At 41.7% G+C, this 11598-nt stretch overlaps 3 protein-coding genes across 3 annotated transcripts; 1 reads left to right on the top strand and 2 right to left on the bottom strand.

Moving 5' to 3' along the window:
- Window positions 1–245: 245 nt before the first annotated feature.
- On the bottom strand, window positions 246–3008 carry LOC115251576 (histone H3.3). The gene is made up of 4 exons (XM_029844381.1): window positions 2856–3008; window positions 1950–2093; window positions 1699–1852; window positions 246–1588 (listed from the first exon to the last, which is right to left on the bottom strand). The coding sequence occupies exons 2-4, from the start codon at window positions 2075–2077 to the stop codon at window positions 1460–1462; spliced, it is 411 nt and encodes a 136-aa protein (XP_029700241.1). The 5' UTR covers window positions 2078–2093; window positions 2856–3008; the 3' UTR covers window positions 246–1459.
- A 384-nt stretch (window positions 3009–3392) lies between these two features.
- Window positions 3393–5852, bottom strand: LOC101073377 (histone H3.3). Its single transcript, XM_029844380.1, has 4 exons — window positions 5720–5852; window positions 4681–4824; window positions 4344–4497; window positions 3393–4249 (listed from the first exon to the last, which is right to left on the bottom strand). Exons 2-4 carry the CDS (start codon window positions 4806–4808, stop codon window positions 4121–4123), a joined length of 411 nt encoding a protein of 136 aa, XP_029700240.1. The 5' UTR covers window positions 4809–4824; window positions 5720–5852; the 3' UTR covers window positions 3393–4120.
- Window positions 5853–6357: 505 nt separating this feature from the next.
- Window positions 6358–11393, top strand: nop53 (NOP53 ribosome biogenesis factor). Its single transcript, XM_011608749.2, has 12 exons — window positions 6358–6602; window positions 7020–7096; window positions 7286–7388; window positions 7828–8030; window positions 8246–8301; window positions 8384–8479; window positions 9437–9538; window positions 9614–9778; window positions 9998–10173; window positions 10579–10645; window positions 11003–11079; window positions 11160–11393. The coding sequence occupies exons 1-12, from the start codon at window positions 6397–6399 to the stop codon at window positions 11218–11220; spliced, it is 1389 nt and encodes a 462-aa protein (XP_011607051.1). The 5' UTR covers window positions 6358–6396; the 3' UTR covers window positions 11221–11393.
- The last annotated feature ends 205 nt before the right edge of the window (window positions 11394–11598 follow it).

Genomic DNA, 11598 nt, shown 5'->3' with positions numbered 1-11598 from the left:
TTTCCCATTTTTATATTTCGGAACGTCGACCTACTTTAAACTCAACCTTGTTGATTTAACCCTCATATTAAGTTGGAAAAAAATTACATTGATGATGTGACGGGTCAAAATGCCTCAAAAGAGCCAGGAAAACAGGTTAAACTAAGAACTACTTTATTTTAGATTATAGGAACATAATATGAGGGTTAAATGATTATGTCTGGTTAAAAGCAAATAAATGTAGGTGTTAAATAGCAGAAAGCAGAGCGTGTGTAACATCCATTTATTACCACCTTATATGACAAATCTGGAAATTACAAACATCATTTAAATTGAAACATTGTCATCAACATAAAAAACACAAAAAAAGAGAAAAATAATTAAGTTAAGAGGGTGAAGAGTCAACCTGAGAAGCGGTAAAGACAATCACCTCATCCAGAGGAAAGTAAAACCAGGGGGGATGCGTACAGAAAACATGCTTAGTGTCGTCACATTGGACTCATTTACACATTTCAAGATTTTGAGCTGTTACTTTGTTTTGTAGAAAATCATTTTTCATCTCCAAGAGCTTTAAGTCATGGAGAATAAGTCCTTGTTAAAATAAAATTGTTATAAAAAGCCATCTCTGCAGCACACTTGTGTTCAGAAACTTCTTTAAATGACATTAAACCAATGTGAACAGCACAAAAGCAGGTCAGGCCGAAGGAGGTTAAACTTTGGTGCCAAAACGAGTCAGTAGCTTTGCCTTTAAGTAGAAAAAAAAAAATCAATTATTTTTTCTTGTTTTTCTTTGTTTCGTTCTCTGTAAATGCTGCACTCTGGTTCATCCCCCCTCCCCATATCAATGTCATCAAAAATAGCTCGAAGAGAAGAAAAGAACCATATGAATGATTGGCTGAAAGACAGAGGAACAAAAAGGACCCTAAAAATGACAAATAACAGATCTGATCAACATGGTCAATCACCTTTCCCAAAGATTCTGATGTGTGTAATCAGTCGTGGCGATCAGAGCAGCTCGTGCAGACACGTACGGGACAGACGGTCCAGCCTCGGCTAAGACGTCCGGAGAAGAGGACCAGGTCAGTTCTTGTAGCACCCTATAGCTGATGAGACACGAGTCCCCCAGCAGACAAAAACTCGTCCTCTTCCCCCGTCTGTTTCTAACAACTGATTTTTCTTGTTTTGATTCACAAAAGTCAGGTGAGAGCTGACGTGATGTACGACGAGTGTGCTTGAGGAGATCTCATCACCAGAACTCAGCACATGCACATGAAAGAGTACCCGAGAAGTGTTTTTGTCAAGAGCACTAAGAAAAGCACAACTATACACTTTATTCATAATATAATCAGTTTTCCTCTACATACTACTAACACAGGAAGGAAGAGCAGGGAAGGCGGGTGATGGGGACGAGGGACGGAGAGACAGATCGGTGACAGAAGGGCAGGAGGAAGTGAAAAGGAGGAGGGACCACGTGGAACGCTTAAGCACGTTCACCACGGATACGGCGTGCCAGCTGGATGTCTTTGGGCATGATGGTGACACGTTTGGCGTGGATGGCACACAGGTTGGTGTCCTCAAACAGACCCACCAGGTAGGCCTCGCTGGCCTCCTGCAGAGAAAAACACAACGTTGAGGGGCCACCTTTTCCTGTTTTGATCAACAAAACTTAAAGGTTTAGTTAAAGGTGGATTTGATTCTGCATTTGACTGCAACACAAACCTGCAGAGCTCCGATGGCTGCGCTCTGGAAGCGCAGGTCGGTCTTGAAGTCCTGGGCGATTTCTCTCACCAGGCGCTGGAATGGAAGCTTGCGGATCAGCAACTCGGTGGACTTCTGGTAACGACGGATCTCACGCAGAGCCACAGTGCCTGGCCTTCAAGACACAGTAAGATTTTTTTTATTCAAGTGCTGTAAATACAGCATCTACTGATTTGGGATTATATTCCCATCCTAAAACAAGCAAAACTCACCTGTAGCGATGGGGCTTCTTGACACCCCCAGTGGAAGGGGCACTCTTGCGAGCAGCCTTCGTGGCCAGCTGTTTACGGGGGGCTTTGCCTCCAGTGGATTTACGGGCAGTCTGCTTGGTACGAGCCATGGCTACTTAGGTTCACCTGAAAATATAACAAGAAAGACGAATCATCAGTTCTGCATTTGTTTTCTCCAAGATTGCTTCTAAAATGTTTTTTGGAAAATCTAAATCTACTTGACATAATAAAAGAAACTTTTAAAGATAAACTTGATTGGAAACGCAAAAGTCTGGAGTCAACTTTTTAGGTAAACAAACCCAAAACCTTAACTTATCGCCGCACGTCACTCAAAAACAAACTAAATTGCTATTGGGTGCCGCAACAAAACGCATGTTGAAAATATTGCGTCACAGCCAATCAGCGGGTGGGATTCGGAGTGGGCGGGCTCTACTGCCGTCTTCCACAGACGTTAGACCCGCCCACCATGCGCTGATGATGGCGGCGGTTTGATGCGCAAACGGAATAAAGACCCAGGGCAGAGGGGTAGCGCGTAAATAACTTAAAATTTAAAAGCAACCACTGCTGCAACATAGCCAAAAATGAGACAATATCAAAGAAGACTTTTTAAGGAAGCCATAGATGTGCACAGGAAAGCCGAACGGTGCTTTACGACAGCGTAGAACCGAGCTGAATCGGCGGATAATTTGAAACCGAATTTCCTGTCGCCCCAGTGACTGCAGTAAAGGCTGCATTTTACTGTCGTTTCAACAGCCGCGTTTGTTATGTGCACCCGCGACAAATTCCACCCCTTTCCACATAGTTAAATGTTTTAAAATGGAAAAAAAACATTTTTAAAAGATTTTAAAGTTCATCTACACATTCCGCGGTGTGTTTCAGAGGACTTACCCGCGGAGAAAAGTGAGAAGAAGTCGTAAGAAAAATTTGGCTCGTCTGTATTTTCCTCTTCGTATCCACAATGGGGAGACAGCGTCCAGCGGGAAAATGGCCGCCGCCTCAGTCCGCCGCCCCACAATGCAACAGTGTTCCCAACACCTCCGCGGTGACTTTAACCACCGTCGTTTGGTCCGAAAAAGTTGACAAATGTCACATCTTCGTGGATCAAACGCCACGATTTTAACAACGAAAACAACAACAAGAAGAAGCATTTCGATTTCTGGGCGCTCGACACTTTCTGTGATCGTGTTTCCGATGCGGTTGGAATTTCGCAACTCGAGTCTCAAGTTTTACATTTAAACGTTGTTTTTCTATTTATTTTATGGGTTTAAAATTCATATTTCACAGGGATGTATTTTAAAATCATTACTCATAACGCGCCATTATTGCCACCAATAAACAAACGCTACATTTTTCATGGTTAAACCACCAACTTCTTCAGATCGGGGAGACTGCAAAATTTCATGTGCACGCAAAAAGACAATTTTCCAAGTTTTACTTGTGTTTATTTAAATGTCCATACACACAGTATATCAAATGACAAGAATCTGTTTATTATGCTTGTATGTAGATTTCAAGAGTACAAATATTGTTTTTATAAATGGATGAAAACAAGTCAGAACAGTAGAAAATATAGGTTTACCATAACCTGAGAGAAAAACAAAAAAGTCTTACAATATCTGGACATAACATGGTTGAAATCACAACATGATCCACACTGGTTTGCTACATGGATGCTGCTTATAATCTGCCAGATAATGAGAATAAAATAAGATGCAGCATTATCAATGCACATTTTCTAACATCAAAAATCAAAATTTGTATTTAAGTACATTAAACAGTAGGTTCACCATTATTTTGAAATAAAACAAAAACTAAGCCTACTTAAAGATCTGATTTCTATAAAAGAAAATATCTGAAGATTAAATTTAACCTTAATGCCATTTTGTATATTGATTTCAGACCACACCATTCATGGCTGTCCAAAACACATCTCATAGGTGTTTTTTGGAGCTAGCTAGTTAGATGTAAAGATTAATATGGAGAGATCTCTAAGAAAACTCTGCTACTAGTAGCACCAAAGAAGACATAATCACACAATTGACAGTTATCACAATCTTATATAGGGAACCTCAAACCAAACGTCTAACTAAATGTAGAGAGGGGTAGAAAGGGTGTTGGAATAAGGGACAACATAGAAGGAATCACAAAAATTTTTAAGCACGTTCTCCACGGATACGGCGTGCCAGCTGGATGTCTTTGGGCATGATGGTAACACGCTTGGCGTGGATGGCACACAGGTTAGTGTCCTCAAACAGTCCCACCAGGTAGGCCTCACTGGCTTCCTGTAGATTACATGGTTGAAATATGGGTTTTACTCTATAATGATGTAATTTCTCGAAAGAATAAAAAAAGATTTGTGCTATTAATGCTGCCAACCTGCAGAGCTCCGATGGCTGCACTTTGGAAGCGCAGGTCAGTCTTGAAGTCCTGGGCGATTTCTCTCACCAGGCGTTGGAATGGAAGCTTACGGATCAGCAACTCGGTGGACTTCTGGTAACGACGGATCTCACGCAGAGCCACAGTGCCTGGCCTAGAAAAGATCAACAAAAACTATTACGGTTACTACTATTATACTGAATGTGCTTTTCATCTCTTTCCAAGGTTTTTAAAATCACTTGTTTCTGTAATTAGTCAATGTAGCAAATCAACTCAAAACTTCAACCTCTCTCATTTTTATATGTTGTACTGGAGTCACACAATTCATTTTATTCACCTGTAGCGATGGGGCTTCTTGACACCCCCAGTGGAAGGGGCGCTCTTGCGAGCTGCCTTTGTGGCCAGCTGTTTACGGGGGGCTTTGCCTCCAGTGGATTTACGGGCAGTCTGCTTGGTACGAGCCATGGCTACTTAGGTTCACCTGATAGTAAAATAGTTTATTTTATTTAGGAAAAGTAGCACCTATTCAGTAGTTTCTGCAATCTACAAAAAAATATAGTAAAATAATCCCGATACTTACATTTTAAAAAACATTGTACAATTGCACCCAAGAATCAAACCAAGTTTAAAACAATATTTAAATACATATCTTTGTAATAAGGCAGTCTTATGCAATAAAAAATCGTAAAATGACAGCGAATCTAACGAATCACATTAGAGCTCTTTATCGTATGACCCAATCATATTCCGTACACAAAATCCAGGGGGCGGGTTGTTGTTAAGATTCCGACCAATCATAGCACGAAGACTACCGAACTGGTCCTCCCCCTTGCGCCCCTAAACGGTGTTCGTTTGTTTCTTCGTAGTGAGCATCCCGCTGGAGCACAAGGCTCTAGTTTTCCATTCAGAATAAGCTATTATGAAGAAAACCAGGCGCTCCCACCCGCCCCGACTAACCGCTGCAAGGGAAACCAACGCACCCAAAGATGATGGCTGGCTGCTGGCAAGAAGAATGAAAACGGGAAGGAAAATCGCTTGTAGTAAATGAGCGAAGGGCGAAGATATAAACACGGAAAAATCTAAACAACCGCGTCGTAAAAGTAGAATATTATTTTTGTAAACGAAACTAGACATTTCAAGGAATCTATTGATGAACAATATTTTGTCAGATGACCCCTCAGTTTAGGCGCATTTCCGAGTCAAATTTGAGTCGCTCGCAAGAGCTTTTCAGGTCCCCGGCTCCCCAAGCAGGCAGATAATAGATCGGCGCGTCTGCATTTTCGTTTTTTACGAAAATAAGCTCGAAAATGCTCACATTGGTGATCTAACGTGACAGCAATTGATAGATTGCGATTTTACCAAAATGTCAGACGTACCTCGGAAAAATCGTTGAGTGATTGCAGTCCAAAAAAATCGAATTTATTCTCGAGTCTCTTAAGCGTTGTTCTCGCAATAAAATGAAGGCAGGGAAAACATAGGAAAGCAACAGGAGACACGTTTCCCATGATGCATTTGGAAGGGACATGTTATAAATGTAGCAACATCACTAGTTGGGAATTAGAACACGACGAGCAATGCTTCACCACTAATTTTTAAGATACAAATTATTCTCTTTTTTTGTAGCTCAAATTGATGTTTTTATTTTTGTTCTTGGTGCATTAATCAATTGTTTACCTTTCAGATAAATCAAGCAAATTAATGTCATATGCCAACAGTGTTTTTCCAATGTTTGAGAATAAAATTATGTATACGTATATTAGCACAATTAAGTGGCTATAAACATAATAAAATTATAAAATCACATAACTATGACATTTGTACTATATATAAAAAATATTATATTATTAAATAATTTCTACATATCTTACATTAGGGCCTTAAAATTAACTACAGAAGTAAAATAAAACCTTTTAAAATAACGTTTTAATACAGTTTTGTTACAGCAGTTCCATTATTCCACTGTGTTGTGGCGTTTACACCGTCTGACCTGCAGGTGGCGCTGTCACCTCCATACACACAAGAGAAGAAGATTCTTCCTCTCAACTCCGCCAACATGGCGCCGACCAGGAGGTTAAAACGCGTGGTAGCATCGCAGCCAGGCTTTCTGCATTTAAACTCCACCGTAGACGCTGCAACCCTGGTCAGTAGCCGTAGAAAACGAATTAACAAGAACAAGAAGAAGAACTGGACCAAATACAGCGACATAAATGACGTAGAAGACTTTTTAGAAGATGTCCGACATCAGGAAAGGACTACGGGGTAAGTTTTCGTGGCAGTACGTAGGAAAGTTTAATAGCGCGATTAGTTATCCTTATCTGAATTATGTATTTAATTTAGAAGGTAACATCCACCACGTGGTCTAAATACACAATAGAAGTGTATTTACTGAACAGATTAGCTTTAAAAGCCCCGTTTATTGTCGAGCTCAGCACCGTGGGCCTCGTCTGTAATTTGCACTGTACAATGCGTCGTTTCTGACGTTATTTGCTTGTTTTTGATTAGTTTCTCTGTTAAATTCGCATCGTGAATTATTTCTCTCTCTCCCCCTTTTTGGGATATTTAGTTCTGGGGCGCAAAGCTAATACATATTTTCTACATCCTTACACAGTCGTATATGGTCTAAAAGTACCCGTAATGTGTATTTAAACTATACTGACAAGGTTTTTCCCCCTTTAGTGGTCTTATATCAGAGAAACCAGACGACAGTTTGTTCTTTCTGGATGTTGGGCAGCCAAGTACAGCCGAATCAACGGGTAAGTGTGCATCCTACCTGGATGGGGTTTGGGGTCAGTGGTAATATTCAGAAGAACCAGTCCTGTGTAAATCCACTTTATGGGCTGCCAGACAGTTGAATGGATGTTTTGCCATGAATTTCTTACAACACTACATTGTTATTTTAATTAGCATTATACAGTGAAACTAATTTCTCATTGCCTTCTCAGTACCAGAGCCTGGAGAAGGTAAGAAGAGAAAAGGGAAGACCTCTCGCCCTCTGAGGATAGATTTGATCCTGCAGCGTGACTCCCTCGTCCCCCCACCTATAGAGTCAGTGTTTGGTTTTAATACTATACTTGTAAATGGGTGCTATCATTTATTTGCACCATACTTTAGGTGAATTTACTTGAGGTAGATTTACTTGACACTTGGTAAGGAAAATTATATTCCTTCAGTTGTTTTATAAAGTGTTTCAAGTTCAACTTCAGAGAGGCACATTAGCCTGTTAGTGGAAATGGGAACTTGTCCAGTGATGATCTCATCCTTGCGCTCCCAGTATTTCCTTCATGGGAATGTGAAGACACAATACAGGAGCTCGGGAGACTTGTGTGCATAGTGTCCTGGGATCTGAGGATGTGAAACTTAACACAAAAATGTAGACGTGTTAAAGAGAATCCACATATTTGATGATGCCTCAAGCTGTTGTCAGTCCTGTTCTGGCTTCTTGTGCCTCACGTTGACAAATTCTGCCTTCTGCCGTTCCTTCCAGCGTGCTTGCCTATCAGCAACCTAATGCCAAGAAACTTCGTCGCAAAGCCCAAAGGGCCGAACAGCTGGCAGCCAAAGGCGTCGTGACACGAAGACAGAAACAGCTGTTGAACAGACGGCCCGTCGACAGAGCGGCAAAGAAGTCGCTAACGGAAGCCAATAACAACCCAGGCAGAGACTTTTATGACATATGGGGACAAGAATGTGAGTGCTGGACGTGTGTGCATGTCCAGTGATGATCATATCTTTGCACTTCAGTGTTTCCTTAATGGGAATGTGAAGACAAACATGGGGCTCAGATGACTGTTGTGTGAACGGCTATCTGGGATCTGAGGATAAACTATAATCAGAGCATTAATAACTCATTTAGACATATCTCTAAGGGTAAATATAAATACTCAGATTCTTTTTTTACCTAGCTAAACCTGTAGGCGATCTCTGGTACCTTCAGCAGACGGGGAAACAGCTTGTTAAGGTGAGATGGCCTGTTTCCAACAGAACTGATATTTTTATGTTGGATTGGAGGTGGTTTGACCTGGGCGACGCTGTTTTCTCAGCGTCCAGAGAGACTGAATGAGCAGCCGTCTGTGCTTCCTGCTGTGGAGGTGATTGGTCCAGGAGGATCTTACAATCCAGACTTCTTCTCCCATCAGGTACTGTTGAAATCACAGTTGGTCATTGGTCACTGCTGAGCTGCAGAGCACTATTCTGGATTTACGGGTGTGTTTTTGAAGGTGGTTTGAATTGGAGACATAAGTGCCATTCTGGGTTTACTCTTTATAGGTTTTATTATTATTATGCTGCCCGCTCCCCTTCTTTTTGACCAGGCAGCTTTCCTTGATCAGGGCCTTGAAACCCTTCCTGCTCACAGTAAAACAAACAAGGTTTCAAAACGTCGCTGCGTCTGGAGGAGACGATAACCAGTTATTTGCTTTCCATCCGGTCAAAAGTTGCACGCCTTTGTCAGCCCCAACATGTGAAATGTGCGCCGTACAACACGGGCCGTGTGAACTAAAAGCAGTTGCCTGGTGAAGCGGTGCCAGTGGCCTCGTGAGCTGGTTCCAGGACACACAGAGGCTCCAGCATTTCCATGTAACTGATGCACAATGGATGAGGAGCATCAGGGCACAATGGGGAAGACCTGAAGAAGTTACGTAGCTTAGCTTCATATGGCAGTCGGCTGTGTCGTGCACTTTTATTTGCTCTGCTCAGTTGGACAAGAACTCTTTCTAGTGGATGAGATTAAGTTTGTTTTTGTGTGTTTGAATCAGTTTTCAGGTTACACTGTAGTCTTGTTTTTAGCCACGCTTCTGTTAAATTCTGTTTACTGTACATTCCTGACGGTTGAACTAAGAGTTGGTGTAAATGTCACCGTGTGGGTTTGAACCACCATTTTTCCAAAGTGTTCATGTCCTCACTGAGCGTCATCTGATGATGGCAAAATTGGGGGTATATTGTGAATTACTGCATAAATGGCAGTGAAATGTGGCACATAAACGTGATTATATCAGGACTTAATTCATTGAGTATCTGTACCAGTTAATAATCATGTTATTTTCTCTTCTAAGCACCATCTCATGCTCCTTGTTATGTTCTTGTTGTGAATCCAGGCTTTGCTACAGGAAGCTCATGATGTGGAGGTCAAGAAACACAAAGCTGAAGAAAAAATTGAGCGGCAGCTGGCTTTCGACAAAGACGACACGGCAACAGAGGTGACATTTATTAGTGTGCTGTTATTAAAGTGGCTTGTTTTTGAAGTTGACTGAACATGTTGCTGTGCTCTTCAGGAGACGGTCTTTAAAGAGCAAGTAGAAGGTCTGGTGGAAGAGGACGACGATGCTGAAGCTGCAGAAGCTGCTAATGAGCAGGACCACGTGGCAGTGGGGGCCATTACACTCTCAGAAAAGAAGACTGAGAGACAACGGAAGAAAGAGAAGGCCGAGAAACTTAAAGTAAATAGATTTGTATTCCAGTGCTGCGCAAACATTTCCAATAATGCTCTTAAATGTTCCTTCACACTCGGCTTTGGTTTCTCTCATGGGACTGTATCTTTTATATTATCGCTCTGCTGTCCATTGAAACGAGCCGTTGCATCAAGTTATTGTAAAATAAAATCTTTTTAATCTTCCAGCCTGCGGCCAACATGCGGTTTACCTTCCATTTGTTTCCAGGATCAGCGGCGGTTGGCTGAGAGGCAGCAGACCGGCCAGCAGCAGCAGCTCTACCAGCTCCGATCCATCAAGTCGTCCATCAGACAACAGGAAGAGAAAACCAAGGCCAGACGGAATGAGCGCAAAGCCAAGCAGGAGGCCCAGAAATCCCAGCCCCGGCGCCTCGGCAGACTGAAGTATGTATCACACCTCTTAAAGACATTTTATAGCACAGTGGGAGTTATTTCATTACTGTTGGGAGAAATAATTAACAATAACCTCAATATGTAGCTTCCATACATTTTAAAAATATGTTTGTTGGCAACAGTTTCAGATGTAATGAGTCCATAAATGGTTTGCAGACTGCTTTGTGTTGGCAGGAGTCTGCTGTTTAATTGTTCGTGTGTGTGTGTGTGTGTGTTTGTGTGTGTGTGTGTGTGTGTAAATGCCAGGAAATTGGTGTTTTGAGCTTTGCATTGAGATGCTTAATTATTCCCTTTTTTGGTTTCTTACTGAACACTCAGATTTTGTATCCATTTAATGCATCTTTGGCCAATGCTCCTTTTCCTTTTCAAGCTGATGATTGTGTTCTTCATTTGCAGGTTCCAAGCTCCAGACCTGGAGATCAAGCTAAGTGATGAGCTGGCCGGCTCCCTGCGACAACTCAAGGTACTTAACAAACTCAATTTTCTTGTTCCGTTGGACCTTTTCCCAGTGAGGAAATGCAATCCTTTATCTGTAATGACTTTTGTTTCAAACATTTGTATTATCCTCAGCACAGTACTCGGTTTTATTTAAAGCTTTATCCTGATTTTTGCCTTTAAAGTGACCAACTGTTCCCTAAAGGTCTTTACCGCTTATTCAGAACTAATTGCGGTGGAGAAGCCCAGCTTTATCTCATGTCATTGTATTGCTAAGTAATGTTTAATTTATCCTTTTCTGCTGTGAAGGGGTTTTATAATTTGGGTGGGAATTGGGCATCAGTCTGGAGCTGCATTCACCTGTTGCTGTTCCACGTCTCCACAGCCAGAGGGCAGTGTTCTCTCAGACCGATTCAAGAGTCTGCAGAAGAGGAACCTGATTGAACCCCGAGAACGAGCCAAGTAATGTGTCCACAAACGCTTAAAACCCAGATCTTTAGTCAATTTTAATTTTGAAACGTGCATTTCTACCCCTTCTTTAGGTTCAAGAGGAGACACAAGCTGAAGTATGTGGAGAAGAGGGCCTTTAGAGAGATCACTTAATCCTCAACCACAATGCAGCATGATCTGGATAAGAGAACCTGTTGGCATTTAAGGCCATGAACAACAGTGTAACAATCTGTACATATGACCTAATGACTGTTGAGCCTGTTTGACCCTTCCAGGTGGTTAGAATGTCCCATCAGTAATATTAAAGGTGTGTTTCCTTTACTACAGCGTCCTCTGCAGCTTTACTGTTGCTACATCGATAAAACCCCTGTGTGTTTTTTTTTTTTATTTTTTTAATGTGTAATGTGGAACATTTTGCTCGCTGGGGCAAAGTGTCAGTGTGTCACTGCTCTTGTAAAACTTGCATGCTATGAAAGGTTGGTGATCAGGGTTTTGTTAGCAGCGTTCCTGCCCTGGTATCACGAAGGCGTA

The sequence above is a fragment of the Takifugu rubripes genome, chromosome 11, assembly GCF_901000725.2.
Source record: "Takifugu rubripes chromosome 11, fTakRub1.2, whole genome shotgun sequence".
In the NCBI taxonomy this organism is placed as follows: domain Eukaryota; kingdom Metazoa; phylum Chordata; class Actinopteri; order Tetraodontiformes; family Tetraodontidae; genus Takifugu; species Takifugu rubripes.
The sequence above is the reverse complement of the archived record's forward strand: the minus strand, read 5'-3'. Positions and strand labels throughout refer to the sequence as shown.